Source organism: Xenia sp. Carnegie-2017, unplaced genomic scaffold (genome assembly GCF_021976095.1).
Source record: "Xenia sp. Carnegie-2017 unplaced genomic scaffold, XeniaSp_v1 HiC_scaffold_19, whole genome shotgun sequence".
NCBI classification, from domain to species: Eukaryota; Metazoa; Cnidaria; class Anthozoa; order Malacalcyonacea; family Xeniidae; genus Xenia; species Xenia sp. Carnegie-2017.
Window position 1 is genome coordinate 2671110 of NW_025813481.1, and position 19232 is coordinate 2690341.

General features: G+C 34.4%; 3 protein-coding genes across 4 annotated transcripts in view; 2 read left to right on the forward strand and 1 right to left on the reverse strand.

The window, feature by feature from the left end:
* LOC124438458 (probable serine/threonine-protein kinase ireA) overlaps positions 1-19232 on the forward strand; it is a 59742-nt gene that overhangs the window by 4477 nt on the left and 36033 nt on the right. Inside the window, exons 3-5 of one of the 2 annotated variants that reach the window (XM_046988618.1) lie at positions 2577-3211; positions 3351-3491; positions 4150-5142. The gene's annotated coding sequence lies outside the window, so the exon portion shown is untranslated. The remainder of the gene's footprint in view (positions 1-2576; positions 3212-3350; positions 3492-4149; positions 5143-19232) is intronic. The other variant, XM_046988617.1, reaches the window with a different exon arrangement.
* LOC124438748 lies at positions 6394-6900 on the reverse strand. The gene is made up of 2 exons (XM_046988948.1): positions 6637-6900; positions 6394-6573 (listed from the first exon to the last, which is right to left on the reverse strand). Exons 1-2 carry the CDS (start codon positions 6898-6900, stop codon positions 6394-6396), a joined length of 444 nt encoding a protein of 147 aa, XP_046844904.1.
* On the forward strand, positions 7652-8481 carry LOC124438750. Its single transcript, XM_046988949.1, has 3 exons — positions 7652-7787; positions 7858-7951; positions 8041-8481. The coding sequence occupies exons 1-3, from the start codon at positions 7652-7654 to the stop codon at positions 8339-8341; spliced, it is 531 nt and encodes a 176-aa protein (XP_046844905.1). The 3' UTR covers positions 8342-8481.

Here is a 19232-nt window from a genome sequence, read left to right on the forward strand (position 1 = left end):
GTAGAGTCCTGAGAAGGACTGTTTTTGTTGTTGTTGACTGACGTTTCGACAACCTTGGCGGTGGTCATCTTCAGAGTCAAATGAGGAATAAAGTCAATAAACGTCAGGTTAGCCGTATTTATTATCTGGTTCTTACGTCATTGTCTTGTGTGTACAGGAAATGTGTATTGTCATTGTGAATTAGTTTGAAGTGAAATATTTTTATTTTTAGTTGTGATGTGTGATTTAGGTGTGATGTTTTTAGTTGTAATGTGTGGGTGTCAATTGTGTATTGTCATTGTGTATTAGTGTGAAGTGTAATGTTTTTAGTTGATCGTTTGTTTGTATTGTGAATAAGTCGTTTGTAAGGTGCCGGTAATTGCTGTGATCTGTTCAGGGGGGTTTGTTCCAAGTTGGTATACCAACTTTCTAATGTAAGCCTTTCTCTAGTCAGTACTGTAAATAATGCATTTTGCCGAGTCCCAGTTAATGTTGTGCTTTGTGATTCGGTGATGTTCGGCAATGTGATTAGTTTTGTCTTGTTTCTTAGTAGCTCGTTTGTGCTCAGTAAGTCTTATGTTTAAGTTCCTGCCAGTTTCCCCGATATAGGAGGCGTGGCAGTCGGAGCAGTTTATTTTGTAAACTGCGCCTTGTCGTTCGTTGGGTTGTTCTTTGTCCTTTATGTTCGTTAGTACTTGGCGTAACGTTGTGATTGGTTCATGTGCGACACGTATGTTGTATGGTCGTAAGATACGCGAGATAGTCTCAGACGTACCTTTGATGTAAGGTATCGTTGCTGTTGTCACTGAGTTGTTCGTTTCGTTGGGCTCGTTGGTTTTGTAAGTGTTGCGTTTGATAAAGTCAGAGTTATAGTTGTTTTTGTCAAAAACACGTTTGAGATAGTTGTTTTCGTTGTGTAGAGCGTCCGGTGAATCACAAATGATTTTTGCACGTCTTGTTAATGTTCTGATTGTGGTGGCTTTGTGTGATGTAGGGTTGTAAGATGATTGGTCTAGTAGTCGGTCAGTATGTGCTGGCTTGCGATAAACTGTTGTTCCTAGTTTTTGATTGTCATGTTTTACCAAACAGTCGAGAAAAGGAAGAGTTCCGTTTTCCTCGACATCTTTGGTAAATTGTATGTGGCTGTTCTGTTTATTGATGTGAGTATGGAAGTCATCAATCTCGTCTGCATGTAGTGCTGTGATTATGTCATCTACGTAGCGATGTTTTTAGCTTAGTAACCAGGCTTTTCGTGCGATCACACATATCACGCGTTTCGTTTTTGCTTTGTTTGCTTGCAGCAATATTTTACAGTTATAAGCAAATATGTGAAAATAGTTCTAAAGATAGCAAATACCATAGTGAATGGTAAAAGTAACATAATAAGTTGATAGTTCTTAAAAGAACTGTTTTAAGTAAAGAGCACTTGGACCAGTAGTTGCTAATATTTTTTTGGCTATTATGAGTGTAAGATGTTTGCCTCGTCTGGGCCAAAAATTTTTACAAAATATTTTTTTATAAACTCTGTTCTCTTCACCCTTCTTTAAATGATACGTCTGAACAGGAATCAAATTGTCAGTTAGCGTTTTTGGATGTTCTTGTCCATAAACGCAATGGTCAATTCTTTACAAGCATTCATCGCAAGGCAACTTTTACGGGTTTGTACACATGCTTTGACGCTTTTTCTTCACACAGAGAAAAGATTTATTTAGTAAAGTGTTTAATAAAGCGAACGCTTAGACTGTCCTCAGAGGAGTTCATTTAGAATCATTTAAGAAATGCCTTCATTCTTTCAGTTACGCGTCATGGAGGCTGTTTTAATTAAGTTAACCAATCCGTCCTCTGCCGACAAAAGGATTATGTTTTCAATTTATCTCTGTTTTGAGTGTCATCTCCCCTTTTTGAGATGACGTACACTCTTTCTTGGCATTATAAATATCGAGAAATTGTAAATTTTCATTTAGCAGACGTTGACATCTGAGGAGTAGTCTGCCGAAATGCATCGTGTCGTTTAATCTAGAACTATTGGTTTAGTGCTCTTTACTTAAAACAGTTCTTTTAAGGACTATCAAATTATTATATAGCTTTTATCATTCAGTTTGGTATTTGCTATCTTTAGAACTATTTTCAGATTTGTCACCACGACAAAGTCTCTATTTTATTATTTAAGCAATGTGTCGAAACGCGGAGAAACCTGGTCTTATGAAGAAATGATGGTACTTATTTCTATTTGGGGGTCTGAAGAGATACAAAAGAAACTAAGTAATACGCACAAAAATGCAGATATTTACAAAAATAATATCATTTAGACATTTTTTTTTGTTGGTGATTTTAATTTCAAAAGAAATCAGAAGGGCTGAATGTTTGAATATTCCCCACCACCTTCCCTCCCCAATTAACGCTCTAGTTTCGCCTCTGGATGCATTATACCAATAATACTTTACCTGAACTGAATGCTTTAATGAGTGATTTATAAAATGGTTGTAATTAAGTTGATGTGCTTTCAATTACTATCCAAATCATTTGGGCAATGGCGGAGTTAATCGATTTTCTTGTTTTGATAATCTTTAAAAGTAATATTTTTACTCCAATTTCAGAATTGCAGTGGAAATGCGTTGATGAATCAACTAAACATAAACAATTGTTTTTAAAATGATTAAATATGGACAAGATCCCAAAGTAAGGTTGAACATATAAGTGATGTGCGTGTAATTTTCTCCGGAGAATTTTCATCGGCAAACGAAGTGATGGAACTCGTTTTTATCTTGGACTGGGAAAAGATGACTATGGAAAAGCAGTGAAACGAATACTTCGTGATATCTGCATTGGGCTTACACAAGAAGAAAAGAAAATTTTCAAAGACATCAACGAAAAAAAATCGAATGATGATGTGAATTATTTTTACTTAGAAGAAGTCATTTCATCAGAATATGTTTATTTAATACTTGACCTGTGTGAAGAATCGCTGGAGGATTTTGTGCAATCGGAATCAAATAGTTTGGCTTATCTTCAAAAATCGCTTCCCAAAGTTCTCAGACAAATTTTAAAAGGTTTAGCTCATCTTCACAGCGACCCATATCCTATTCTCATCTGGATTTAAAGCCGTCTAATGTTTTCCGAGACGCACAGGGCAAATTTTTAATAGCTGACTTTGGTATGAGTCGAATTTTGAAGAATGAATCTAACACATTAAAAACATCCAGAACTGATCCACGGAAGACAAGAGCCAACGGTATATTTATTACATTAACTAGAAATTTGATGTTGTTGAAAAGTATGATAGATGTGGGAAAAGTCATTATTGGACGTTAAACTTTTATAGTATTTATTGACCAAGTAAGATTTGTTTTCTTCTATTTTATTACGTAAAGAGGAGAAAGTAAATGTAGAGAAACATGAAGAATTCCAAGAAAACAAATAGGAAATAGCAAAAACCCAGCAGCAACAACCAGAAGATTTACCACAATGACCAGAAAGTAAGCAATAATTAAAGCCAAATGAACTAATTGAAGGTATTTTGTCTGAAATTATTTTAACAGACCTTCACTTTTACCTGATGACCTCTTTACTGCAATATAATAGGGTAGCTGTCAGTGTAAAAGACATATAGAAGTATATCAATGACCATTTGTTTATTTGTTTTGGAGAAAATGAAAAATAAACGTTTCATTTGCCACAGATATTTTTTATTCTAAAACTTTCTTTTGTTATTGATTGTTAAATACTCTAAATTAGCTTATTAAATGATCGTATCCACGGTAAAAATTTGATATAATTGTTTATCGTACCTGTTGTTTAAGAGCAAATAGGAATTTTTTGTCGTGACGCCTCAAAAGAAAACATTCAGGCCGAAACCAGTAACTCTGCAAAGGGTATTTTATGTTTATGTTACGTGCAAAATATCTGTAAATGCCATTCTTATACCATGTCGAAAACGTGATAAAACACTCTAATCTTGTGAATAAGATTAATACGACCTGATTAACGTCATAGCGTATAAAAGCGTCTAGCGTATCATGACCAAAATCAGAAATCCAGAACAAAGTAATTTATGATCCCATGTATATGATTAGTCAATTTTTAGTCTTATTTATGTCTTATTCTATGGAAGTTTCATTGTAGTTAATGTTGGTGCACCAAAGTTATCAATTATATTTTTATGATATTTAGAAGCAAATCATGACGACAACTTCCATAAACTTCTAGACAAAAGTAAGAATATTAAAGCTGACGTTCACAAGGCTCTCCAAAGGCAATTTTTCTTTCATGGGATATCGATTATGTATGTTGACCTGTGCATGTCGGAACATTACGAAAAATAGTTTTTAGAGAATATAAAGTTATCGTTTCTTGTTTAAGTTGTTCGTGGCTTTGTGGGAAGTATGGAATAGCTCGCCCAAACAAGAAGATGCCGTTTCCTTATTTGTATGTCACAGTTGATTTTGAGAAAGAAAATTCGGAGGCTGCTATCAAAAATGAGATCGATGAAAAGTTAAAATGGAAAGCATCGAAATACATCGAATTACGATCTAAACCATTGAAAGAAGCAAAGTTTCGAATGCTGTCTAAAATTATAGCGGAAAGAACCGAGGGTAGTTTTGGAACGTTGACAATGTTCTGCCTTAAGAATGATATGTACTATGCCTTGACCTGTGCTCATGCTGGTGTTGTCAATAATTTGGATGACCGTCAACAAGACTTTTGTGGCTGAGTCCAATTTATGGAAATCCAAGAATATCTAAATGCCACAGTTAACGAAGAAAGCATGGAATACTTTTACAACGGACAACCGATTGTCCGTGTTCCGGATCAAACGAAAGTGGTGTCTAATAAAGAAGTCGATATTATGTACATCGTCATTGGTAGGGAGGAAGATTTTCAGGAGCTTGCAGTAAATAATCAGATGACTCTCAATTTAGATTTGGATATGCAGTGCCATACAGGCCCTCACCACCTGCATTGCATGTGAAACATCCAACTCCAATGTTCTCAAAAGACATCTGAATCGACTACACATCAATCCAAATGCATTTTCGACAATTCTTCGTGCTCGTGAAAGTCTACAGTTAAAAACTTTCTCATCACCTATTGCAGTGTGGTGTGGATATGGTTTCATTAGATTTTCATTCAAAGCAAATGCCTCATCTCCAAGCAGAAAGTAAGGTATAGGCAATAATGTATCTCTTAGTTCTTCAGCTTGTGGGAAATAGCATATGTTTTTAAGGTGACTGTCTTTAAAAATTCCTCCATCTGACTGGTTGCCAGGGGCTCCAAGATCAAATGAGATGAATTTAGCATTTGCATCTGCAATAGCCAAGAGGACTATTTTAAAATGTTTTTTATAGTTAAAGTACTCAGAGGCTGAGTTTGGAGGTGCACGCAACTTGATATGTTTACCATCAATGGTGCCAACTGCATGGGGAAAGTTCCATTTGCATAAATTCATCAGCAATGTGTAACCATTGTTGTTTTGTTGTGGGTGGCTTTAAATATTCTTCCTTCAGCACATTATACAAAGCTTCACAAACCTCAGGTACAATTTTTGAAATAGATGAAACTGATATTCTGAAACTGTACATCAAATCTTTATATGAGCATCCTGATGCTAAGAACTTTAATGTTACACACAAGCGATCATGAACAGATATAGCATCTCTCATAGTGGTGTTTTTCTTTGCAATGAATGGTGTTAGCTTTTCACATAGCTCATCAAACAAAATGGAATCCATCCTTAAAAGTAGTAAATATTATAATTTGTAAATAAAAGTAAAGAAAATAAGAAAATTTCATTATTAAAAAAAGAACGTAAAATTTGAATTGATTGTACAATCCACTGACTAGCTTAATTTTGAAGAGTGCATGAATAAAAAGACTATCACATTTCTTAACTTACCGAAACAAATTTCTAAATTCATCATGGTCAGTCACTCGATTCTCTTGAATTAAATTTTTTCTTGTTCTTCACAGCCTCTTGTACTTCTTCATTCCACCACCAGGATTCTTTTTCTATGTATTTCCCACCTCTACTAACTCCCAGTGTCTCCTTTGCTGCTTCTAGTATATTGTGGTATGTTTCATTCCATTTCCAATCTCCCACCATGCTTTGTTCCATTAGCATTTCTGTGATCTTACTTTCCAGCTCATCTCCTTCCTCATTATGCAGTTTCCACCAGTTGATCTTCTTTGGTCTCTCTCTTCTTATTCTTCTCCTCTTCTTGATCTTACAATCCATCACAACGAGGGATAACCTTACAATTTTTAACATCGCCTAGGTCATCTCTCCATTATCATGATGAAATCTATTCCATCCCTCTGTGTAAAGAATGTGTTGACCACTGCGAGGTCCTTGCTCCTTGCATAGTCTAAGATCTTATCTCCTTCTTCATTTCTTCTTCCGATTGACTTTCCTCCATGTCATCTCTCAAATCCCTCTACTCTCTCTCTTCCGATGTGCCCATTGAGATCTCCTGCCACAATTAGCTGTTCTGTTTCCTTCACATTGGTGGTCACTTCTTCAAGTTGGTTCCAAAATCTCTGCTTCTCGTCTTCTTCACAACCTTGCTGAGGTGCATAGGCAGTCACGATGTTGAACGTCTAGTCAGGTGTTACCAGTTTCATAGTTATGATTCTATCGGACTTTCTCTGGGTATCTATCACTTTATCTTGCCATTCCTCACTCAGGCATTTAGCCACTCCATTCTTTGGCTTTCCTCCTCCGCTGTAGTACAGCTTGTAGCTATCTCTGATGTTTCTTTCCTTCCCTCCTGATTTCCCACCAGTCCATCTTGTCTCTTGTAAGCATAGTATGTCGATCCTCCTCCTCTTCATCATGTCTGCTATTTCTCTGCTCTTTCCAGTCAGCGTCCCGATGTTTAGGGTCGCAACTCTCAAGTTCTTCTGTCTCTTCTGTCTCGCTTGCATTCTTTTCACAGCGTCAAGACAGTAGTGCCGCTGCGCATCGCTTACGGGTTATGCCCTAGCCTTGTCTTCTCTTCTGATTGTCTCCGGCATATTATCATGTGGCATATTCTTTTAAGGACCGGATGCTCTTCCTGACGTCCACCCTCTGTGTTTATCCGGGCTTGGGACCGGCTGTCTGCTGCACTGGCTTTTCCAGCATCCAGGCCACATTGCTGGTTGTCATTAATATAAAAATCCGGATTCCGGAGGGAGCGAATGTTAAAAATTTTTCTCAAAGTGGAAGTTTTGACAACCAAAGTCCGCCATTACCGCCATGTTTTTGACCACGGGGTCCAGGCCCCTTTTTCCCTCCAGGTCTTATAGAACTCAATGTATATGGCCCGTAGATGTAAAATTTGTTTATGTAGCACATAAAAATTGTAAAATCACATGTAAGCCACTGTCAACCATGAATAGCCAGGCGTTGTGTATAGTATGTCGTTTTATATAAAAACACGAAAAATACAATTATTTCTCAATTGATATAAATTATTTGAAAGAATCCAAACAATTCATTTTATTTAAAGCTGTAAAACTACATGTGTGGTGTCTCAAACATGATGAGAATTGTTTAGGGCCATTTGTGCTAAAGACGAGAGGCATAAATAACCAATTAAAGAAAACAGGGCTGTTTAATTAAGTCCACTTCTAAAAGTGTTTTTTTTTTCATTTAAATTTTTTTTTCACTTTTTTTGGTTACATATGGTTATGAATGAGACATACAAACCTATTTTCAGAAAGTGATCCAAAGTTCGTGTTAAATTTTGTAGATGAACTTTCCAGTGGCAGCACAGAAAAAATTCTGAATTCAATTACTTCTCGTAGTTTCAAGTCATCTTCAAAAACTGGTAAATTTGATTCATTTTGTTTTAGGAGATTCTAAGTCCAGTGACATTCATTTTATGTAATATTTTGTAGATGAACCTTCCACTCCCAACACAGTCGAATTTAAAGAACGTTTTCTCACAAAGGATCACAAAATTAAAGATAGTGTCCATGAAAATTTGAAAAGGTAAATGTTTTTTATCGCTTTTACGTCAATTTTGACTTATTTGACACGAGGAAAAGGCATCGAATATCTTCACTTTTCCACATTTGCAGTTTTCCTTGGCTTTGTGGCAAGTATGGTACAGCACGTCCTACTGATGAGTTGAATTATCGTCACATGTATCTTGAAGTTGACGAATCAAAGACTGAGGATGTTTTAAAGCAAGAGATTGATTTCAAATTTAAATGGAAAGCTTCAGATTACATCGAATTACGTTATGTTGACCCACGTAAGAAAATAGAAATCCAACAGCTATCCAACAATGTTATGGCAAGTCGAGAGGATGAGCCCAATACATCAATGTATGGCGCGTTGACTTTGTTCTGCTTTAAGATGAACAGCATTACGTGTTGACTTGCGCTCATGTTGGTTACTTAAAAAGTATTCCCAAAGGGCAAAAGCGTGATTTATACCTGAAACTTTTCGTGATTTATACTGAAACTTTTTAAATATTCATCTTAGTTTGGAGTAAGTAAATCAGTTTTTATAAAGTACTGCTTCGAGGTAAATGAATTATCCAGTTGCACAAAATCTAGGAAAAGAAATTGAATTTCGGTAAAAACGCCTTCCATCATGTCTTCCTATGATAAGTTTATTTGTGCTTGGTTTCATTGGCTTTCATAAAACCCGAGTTTGTGTGGCATTGTTTGAATTTTCAATGAGTTTTGCATGCAAAATCGTATTGCAAGTTGGGAATGAAATCATGAAAAGAAAATAGCTTTTGGTATGTAAGAGGAAACTAAAGCTTCTCTCACCTAGCGAGATATATTTTTCTTGAGCAACATAAACAACTGCAGCAACACATTGTTGACATATACCATGTTCAAATCGAGCATGATTTTTACACATCCAAACAGGTAGAACCAGTCTCTTGTAATGCTAGAGAAGCATAATTATTGATATACATTTATACATTATATTTGCTTATTTGATTGTTCAAATTGGACAGTATATGGTTGAATTTTCAACTTTTGTATTGGATATATTGCCTGCACGTATATAAATGCTAATTCCCTGTTATTATTGCAAAAAAATTTTCGTTAGGCTGATTGAAAGAGGACGGAGGACTAGCAAATTAAGTGTCAATGGAAAATTTTAAAGTGGTTTGTTTACCTTTGGAGAAGCAATACATATATCCAAAAGCGGTAGATATTCTGACGATAGTTCGTAAACGCAACCTTCTACGGAACATTCAGGATCTTGCACTACGTTTGGAAAGCCCATGTCACTACCAAATGCACCTAAGAGTTAATGGCAATAAAACTGATTTTGAAAACTTTCTTAAAGACACTGCTTCTGTTTTTTCTGATTAAAGTCTATAGCCAAATAGCAATCCCCAAAGACGTGATCTTATTTTGCACCGTAGTTGTATAGACAACCTAAATGCAAGCCCCAAATTCGTCAAATCAAAAGGTATTTTCTATTAAGTACAGATGGCAGTAGCTACAAATCATTATACCTGTTTTGATTCACATTCAAACCATATGCAAAGTACAAAAAATGACCCAATTTCGGGCTCGTGTTGACTTCAAACTTCCGTCAAGAGAAATCGGAGACTTTTTATTTCTAAATAAAAAACAAGGTTTGTGAATATTCTATGAAATTTACTGATTATTTGTTTTCCAATTTAAAGTTTTACCTTGAGATAGTTTATTTACGGGTTTCCTTACTGCAATAATTTTATGCTGATTGGTCTCACCGTTTTTAAAAGTTTCTTTGTTTTGTTCTAACTACAAGAAGTGAAGCAGATGGTCATTTCACTCTCCAAGTCTAAGTATCAACTTTTTTCTTGAGCTGATTTAAACTCATAAACTAAAAAATATCAATGTCACATTTTAGCTATATGTACCTCTTTTTTGTCATCTAGTTTGGGGACAAAACATTGAAGTTTTTTATCATTTGGTAAAAAGCAACCCATTGATTTATTCACAGGAATTTCAATGCTCTCCTTGTTGTAATTTGCAGAGCTATTTCGAAGAACAGGATTTGTCTTTTTGATGATTTATAAAACTGTTTCGTTTCGAGGGTGCAGATTTTTGTCTTGAATCTGTCAACTCAACTTTGTATTTTGAGATTTCTTTTCTAGAAACGTCATAGCCACCGTCCACCAAAGCTTTCCAAATATCTCTCAAGTGGACACTGTCCTCGTCTGATTTACGCTTGGTATTTTATTTTCTTGAATAAATGGTGTTTCTTGAATTTGACGATTGCATTGTGCACTTTTTTTGTAACATTTCTAAGTAGTTAGTATTTTGTCGATCTAAGTTTGAATAACGATCATGTTCAATATGTTTTTCTTGGAACTTGGAGTAGTAAGTGTCATCTTTGTTTTCTTCTGTTGAATTAATACGTGACATGTTTGTTACTCTGCATTTCGTGTTCTTTTGTGAAGCACGAATCTCCAGCAAATTAAAGTCATTTTCTGTCGAAGAGCGAAGAGTAGCACGTTATTGAAGAAACTGATAACTTTTTAATGATTAGTTCTTCATAAACATCATCGTCGATTTTTACGCTATCACTGTAAGATAATTCCACATTACAGTTAGTTGATTTTAGATGATTGTCCTTATCATCATGAGAGCTATTAACATTATGAATATCTGCATCATAGATTCTATCTAAAGGATCTGTGTTGCATGATTTCTTGCTATCTAAATCACTTTCACCTTTAGAAAGTTGACCAGTCCATTCATCAACACCAGCTGCCTGTTTGGAAGCATTAGAATCATGAATATCAATAACATTGTCATTTGCTTCTTCATTTACAGAAATGATTCGTTGATTTTGTGCAAAGTCATTTCTATCTTGCCGTTTTACACCATCACCATGATCTAGTTGAGTTGTCTCACACTGTTCTGCCAGCGACTGCCTACGTAGATCAACGGTCAAGATGTTTTGAGAGATCCGTTGGCTGGCTGAAGAAAACCTTGTTACATCCGGACTTTGGACGTTTTCACAAACTTGCAAACCATCGAAAGAGTTCTTGAAGCAATCTAGAAGTGAACAGCACAAAAAATCCAAGCTAAACAAAATGATGATAAAACTTTGCGACATTTTATTTGTAGAAATATCTGCTCATCTCAATATAGAGATGCTAATAAAAAATTGCTTAGCTCTCCAAAAAGGCCCTCGATAAGATTTTTCAAGAAAAGCGTAATCCTCAATTTGGGAATTTACATTTGGCAACGCTAGGCTCAGAAAGAAATCTTACCGGGACTCTCAAACTATTTTGTCGAGATACGGGACGATCTTGTGGTGGTTTATCCAGGAGAAGACTACGAACAAATTCTATTGCTAGTCTTGTTTTCAACTTGCAATGGCTGTTGGGGTTGGTCGTCTAAAGAAAACAAAACAGAAATGTTATTTTGTAATTAGCAATCGGGTTTGTTTTAACTTTTCTTTGTACACTACACTTAAGTGTGTAATCAAGCATCTATCATCAATCATCAATAACCAATGATTGATCATCGTTTTCTAAGACAAACCGTGATCAACCTGTAATTCTTAATACTGAAGAGTATCGTAGTGTAAATGAAATACATGCTCAAATTTTTAGTCATATGTTTGATTGGTCGTATATTGTTTCGTGAATGCTTTAGTTTAACATTAAATGGAAGATCACGTGAACCAGTTTTTGTCACCAATTGTGTTTTTGATGGCTCAGCTATGACCCTCTCTTTTGTTGCGTCTTTGCAAAAGTATTTACTGAGTTGCTGGAAAGAAGTAGAAAATTATTCTTTGATATATGTTTTCTTAAAACTCCACAAGAACATAGTCAAATCTATTTTATAACATTAGAACAAAATAAATACTTTACAGTGCCAGACTGCGAGTTTCAGTTTGGTGGAAAAGCAGCTGATAAAATTAAGTGACATACGCTTTGTTGTTAATGATAAGTTAAAAAAGATTTCATACAGCAATAGAATCAAGTTGCCAGCAATACCTGATAATGAAATGGATTTTGCAAATAACGTTTGTATTTATCGTTCATTTCATACTTTGATACTTCCATAATCATTTGTTACAATAAGTTGGTATAAAAATGAATGCATCAAAATTCTTTATTCTTTATGGAAATTCACTTTCCATTTTTCTTTCCTTTTCATAAACACAAACATGCTAGTACTAAAATAACACATAGGTTTCTAGTTTCGTTGGTACAGTCAACTAAGTTGATATTTTGGTTTCCAGAGAAACGAAAGAGCTTCTCGATCCGTTCGTAGCGAGTAGAATGAGACTCAGGGGCGGATCCAGGATTTTTAATTCCTTAGTCGGAAGGGCGTGGTCGAACAAAATTTTAATAAATGGGCGTGGTCGCATTAGCTAAAAATTCTGCTAACGCAACATTGTTAATATGATGAATTATAAGGACTGTTTCACCCTATATCAGAGCTCATCAGCATGCCTAGGAAATGGCACCCTTACCACGTGAAAATGCAATTCCGACATGGACAGCCTCAACGTAATGAGAAGCCTTAAACAAAAAGAGAGCAGTCTGGTTTTAAGGCGCCAGATACTCGCCTTTCACACCTTTGCAACAAAGCAACAGGAGTTTGATTAGAAAAAGCGACAGCGTGGGACATTTCAAAGATGTAAAATTGCTCAGTTTTCTACATCATCCCTGTCATTCTAATCCTTTAACCTCGCCCCAAGAATATGCACACACATAATCTGAATCTAATGGTTATTTTTCCGAGCTAAACAGAAAAGTAACACAAACCACCGCTAAAGAAAACGTCGAAACGCTGACCTAAACATTCAATTTCCATAAATTTTGACGATACTCCAAGCTCAAACTGATTTCTTTTATAAAAAGGTATTGTTTAGGAAAAGATATGCTATTGACTGGTGACACAGTTAACTTATTAATTCCTTTGAGAGCATGACTCCAAATGTCAGTAACCCTGTTAATGATGAAGTTAAATATTTGGTCTTTCATAAGGTCAATTGTTCCTTCACAAGTATCACAATTAGACAAAGTTGTTGTTATTCCCAGATCAAAACGCATATGCATTAATTAAGACCTTACAAAAGGTGAATATTTCTTGTATGTTAGGTAACTTCATCAAAACGCGCATCATATATATTTTAAGATGTAGATCGCCCGGGTTAGTATAGTCCTTAGAAGGACTGTTGGTGTTGATGTTGACTGACGTTTCGACAACCTTAGTGGTGGTCATTCTAAAAGTCTAGTGACAGAAGATGTTGTATATTTGTACCATTTTCACAGAGATACAAAAGCAATTGTGCTGTGTATGACACACATAAATTGACGTTTTCAATGTTCTTTTAAAAAGTGCTACGAGAAAGAGATGAAATACTACATCCAATATTCCTAATTCAAACTTGAATAGACATATTAAAATGATGCAACACATCATACAAATAATTTCAAAATGGTTTCACGCAGGCTCAGAGGATTACCCATAGTGAAATTATTTAATATCTAAAATTAAGGCTAAGTGACACGTTTGTCACTAAGATTTATGAGATATCATGACTATACAAAAAATTAGAAGCTCTTTCTTTCCTTCTCGTCAAAACTATAATGACCAAGCCTAAAGAGTCAAATTTTTACAATTTCAGTTCTAATCGCCGGTTTCCATACGCAAATTTATTGATCACCTCATCAACAGTAGGCTCTATTTCCTGATGTATTCGCATTAGTGCAAGTCCATTTATTAGTGCAAGTCCATTTATTATTTCCTGATGTATTCGCATTAGTGCAAGTCCATCGCATTAGTGCAAGTCCATTGATGTATTCGCATTAGTGCAAGTGCGTTCTTCAACCATCGTACTTCTGTTGTAAGTTTTAAGCATGCGAAGTGCTGAAATAGAGCGTTCACACTCACAAGAAGTAACTGGAAGAGTGGCTAGTAACCGTAGACATGCCTTAATATTCTCAAAAAACCTTCAAACCCTAAAGCTTTAAGTGTGGAAGCTGCACTGTCCGGTAATGATCCCTCATATGTTGTCCAAAACTTTTCCCATAATTCCAATTCAGCATCTAATCCTAAGGGATTAGGAAGATCATCTTTGTAAAAATCTGAAAACAAACGAAAATTCTCTTCCAATTCTTTTGTTTGGTGGAAGACTGTTAATTAGCGAAATCATTTTTGATGGAACAACGCTAAAGCCGTTATAAACGTTGATTTGACTAAAATCAAATCTTGCCCGAAGATCAGAGTTTAAGTGGTCTAGAAAAGGAATAGTGAGAGCCTTTTTGTAATAATCTGAAGCGCTAGAAGATGGGTGATTCTCATTGTGAACTTGTCTGCCAGCTGTTCTGGGCATTTTTTCATCGACATCTACGTTTTTAGCTAAAGAAACTGCTTCACTATGCCATTTACCATGATATAAATCAACATCATTCCTCAATAAAATTCCCAAGTTTTTTAGTGACTCAATTAAATGCGTTCCATCCATAACATCACAGGTTTTAGCTTGTAATAACTGAGTAACAGGAAGTGTTAAATCTAAAATATTTCTACTAATGACAAGGCTAACAATAAATCTGAAGGTGGAAATCAATGCTAGGAAAGAAGAAGCTTTAGAAGATGTTTCTGGATTACACACATGACCAGCATTATGGCTCATTTCAGTTAAAGTATGAAAAATTGGAAGGAATAATTCTTGAAATATATCTAGACCATCTATTCGCTCAATCCATCGAGTTCGACAAACATCCTTTAACTTTGATTTACCTGAATGTGGGCAATAGTCTTCAACTGCTTTTGAAAGTAACATTTGCCGTCCATCAGAGAGAATGAAAAAGTAAGAAAGTTCTTTAATTTGACTAAAAACATTTCTGACAAAGGGGACAGAACATGAATTACATATTGCAAGATTTAACCTATGGCTGTAACAGTGGGTGTAGATTGCTTTAGAATTCAAACGAAGAATGCGTGCAGAAAGACCATTGATATGCCCTGCAACAGCCCCAGCTCCATCATATCCCTGACCTCTGCAATCCTTGTACCTAGTGCATGGTATTTCATCTGTCGTTATATTTTATAACTGTTTGGGACTCTTACAATTCATTGACCTGTTATCAATTAGGATCATGGGATTGAGACGAAAATCTTCACGATCATAATTAAAGATAAGTTAGGTGAGCCAGCTGGTAAAAGCCGTTGAGTCTTCAGTGGTCTGGGGACAAGTAAGATGATTACATGAATCTTAATTTTTTTTAAATGGAAACATCGCTTTTAAATGTTGGTTAAATGTTGGCAATAATATAAATAAATATTTACGAAATGAACTTACATGAAAATAGTTTTATAACCATTAAGCTAGTTAAGTAAAGGAGAAATACATTTTTATAGGTTTTATTATCTGTGGATTTTACAATGATTCACAGTTTGTTTATCATCAACCATTCAGGGTGAGTCGGTAGTGACAGTATGTATTGGTTTTATATTTGTTTGCTCTCAAAGCTCTTCTGTTGGTTTTGTACGTATAATATAAATAAAATTAATAAATATTTACGAAATGAACTAACAGGAAAGTAGTATGTAATCATCAAAGTTAGTTAAGTAAAGGAGAAATATATTATTATAGGTTTAGTATATGAAGATATCACAAGATTCACAGTTTGTTTATCATCAACGCTTCAATGTGAGTAGATATGATATATATGATGATATATATGGGTTAATGTTTTTTATAGATCAAATTCCCTCTCTAGGCCCTTGTTGATTTGTTAGTTTACACCGATCATTTGTGCAGTGTAGGAACTTGTGTTTGATTGCTGTGGATGGCAGTCGTTTGTGGCTGTTCAAAAGACATCAGGCCATGGAAAAATAATTAGTTTAGAAATTTTAAGCATTTATTATGTGCTATTGTTTTCTTTACCTGTAATTATATCTAACTTTATTAAATCAAGTATTTGCTTATTTAATTTCAGGCCTATTTTCCTGAAAACATTCCTCTGTTGTGAAAAAATACTTTTGAAAAATTTGTACCCTTGCTGGCCAGAGTTGGCCAAAGATCATATTTTCACATAAAGGTGCACCTGATTTTTGTATTATTGAAAAGAGAATTCCTTACATAAGTTCACCTAAAGCTGTTTCTTACTAATAGTTTTCATTAACACATTATTTTGTTATGCAATCAAAAAACACCTCTATTATCTGCAAATGGGCTCCGAAAAAGTATATAATTGTTGGTTTCCGTTATTATCATGCTAAATTCATGCGTATTTTTCATAATTTGGACACAGTCACTGAATGAAAATGTATCTGCAATGAGTATTTTTAATGTTTGTTTACAATTACTCATTACTGTCTATCTAGTTTGCACTAATATTGAGCTGTACAATTTTCTGGAAGAGGTCTCACTGGTCTGTTTGCAACATTGAAGGTGAGTTTTTTTATTTGTCCGAGAAATTAGGCTATGCAAAACAAGAGAGTGGCAGACATCATGTCTGTGATGACACTCTATGCACTGCCTTTTTATCATATTTCTTATTTACAAAAAGTTCAAACATTTTTTTCAATCCCCCACAAATAATGACAATTCTGTTGTTAGTATCTGGAGTTCAAAGTATCATGACAAAACAAGTTGTCAATCAATGAATTCAATGTTTCAAAATAGTAATATTGTTTAAACAGAATTTAAATATCAGGTCTTGAAGAATAGATAAATGGGATCAAACATAACTCATATTTCATCGCAATTGCCGGATGGTCTCACAACAATTTCGAACTGTTAAATTTATGCATACTAGAAAATTCTTATCCTGTGTTAAAGTGACTGCAATTCCACTTGTTTCAATCTTTTTGCGTCTCCTGTTTCACAGGCTTCCCACGTGTACGCAAGCGTACCTATTTTTGTTAATGCATTTTGTCAAATTTACAGAATGTCCGATGTTTTTTCATGAGCAGTTGCAAGGTCAACAAAATGGTGACAGAAACGATAAAGTAAGGATTTTTTCTTGCTGCCCAAGCCATCATCCAGTATGATATAAAGAAAATTCCAGTTGAATAATTTAAGAAACAGTCCATTCATAAACAATTTGTGTTTTGCTATAGGTAAATTTACGGAAGATTTATTGGAATTAATGCTTATTTGTAATAACTGTTTATTTGTAGACGATACTTTTTTCAAAGACATTTCAACTTTACGATTGTGAGCATACTGAAATGCGGTCATTTACGAAATCTGCTTAGAGAAATCTCCATAAAGCATGTTTTTCCAGCTATGATCTTTTGAATTTGAAATGCTACATTGCAAAAGAAATATTTATTTCTCTCAAGGTCACGAGCTGCAAAAGAAGGCATTCGTGCTGTCAGACAGAAGAAAAACGGTGAAGAAGTGGAGGTTGTTGAAACTTTTAAAGGTGAGAGAATTTTTACAAACATAGTTGTAACATGTTCTTTACTGGATAAAAACTACACGTTGCTATTCTAGATTGCATTTGTGAATTCTTTCAATACCCTAATAACCATTTTAAGAACATTTCACGCGTCAGGCGTTTGATTCAATCGCCAATAGTTTCTATTGGGTTTTTCTATAAGATAGAAATTCAGTCTCTTGGCGATTAAATCTAACTTCCAATGCCTAAATGAAAAACTCTTAACATTTTGTTATTACCTTTATACAAAACAAAAGACTTCACAAATTCAATTTAGTTTTTTTGAGCGTAACAGTCTTTAATTCCATGTACAAATCCCCAATTTCTGTTTTTAACACATATCTTTCAGTCTCTTATTAGTTACAGTTAACAAAAAATAATTTTGAACATTTACCAGGAAGAATTCGATTAGAATGATAATATGAAAATAAAAATAGACAAATTCTCGGTATCGCTAGTATTGAATGAACAAAGATCTTTTTCTTGTTATTTTAAATAGTTGCATCTTAAATAGTTATGCAATGAAGTGTGTCATTGACACGCGTAATATCACATTTTTCAAAAATTCTTGCATTTTAGATGAACGAACTATTCTAAATTCTAATACTGTATATCTTACATGCCAATACCCTTAAGGTTTTTTTCTTCTCATTAGGTGTTGCATGGTAGCGCCTTGTTTGATTCGGTTGTCCAAATTTAGAATCTCCTGTGTTTTTTTTTTAAATGTAGTCGACTGCAATCATTGGTTAATCACAAACATTAAACAGTTATACTATAAAACGTTCCATTTGCTGTGATTACAATAAGCGGATTGTGTCTATATTTATGCTTTTAAATATCTTGGTAGAGATTTGTACGGAAAAAAGTAACTTCCAATTACGTTCACATTGACAAAGACACCATTGCCTTACTGAGTTTAAGGTGTCCCTGATTGTGATAGCTTCATCATAATTGGTGAAAGTAAACCATTGCACTTAATTTGTTTTAAATCAAGTTTATAAATATGAAACTTGACGATAGTAGTCTTTTCTATACCTTGTTATAGCTACCTTGTTGCTGTGACAATTTTTTGTGATTTTGTTGTTTTGTTGGGTAATCATAATTTTTAGAATCTGTGAATGATAAGCTTTCCCCTAAGATGTAGCTACTTTGCTATTATTATGATAAATATTTTTATTTCGACAATAATTTGTAAAAAAAAACACCCTTATTTGGCGTGCATCAAATGATTATCGTAGATTTTTGACGATTAACTTCATACAGTTGGATGTTTTAAAACATTGATACAAGTAACGTTTAACAAGGATGAGTACAATTTCTGAAAATTTTCTTCCTGCGTATGTTTAATTTTTATAAATTTTCATCTATGTTAAGGCTAATAATCACGGAAAGTTTCTTTATGGACGTACGGCGTTGAAGGTTATGATGTTATATGTAATTTAAACGCCTTAATGATTAAATATTAAAACTGTGCAAGAATTCTATTTTAATCTTTTCATTTCAACGAGTGAGAAAGACGAAGATTTGATAAATATGTATTCATGATTGCAGAATTTCCTAAGTTCGATATATTCACCTTGGATAATACAGAATTTATAGAGTTGCCTTCAACGAATGAAAAGTTACTTCATGGATGACGGTAAGTTATATACAATCAAATTTATGCAAGACCCTCTTAAATTATGTGTAAGCTATACATGCAAAAATATGGATATATTTTCCAACATTTTATCGTAGAACATACATACACTTTATTGATCTTTTTACCTCGATAATTGTCGTCTAAAAATTTTATGTCTTTATGCACCAACTATAGGTATATCTTTAAGGTTTTTTTTGAGTCTAATTTTATTGACTAATATTTGAGTCTAATTGACAGAACGTTACGAG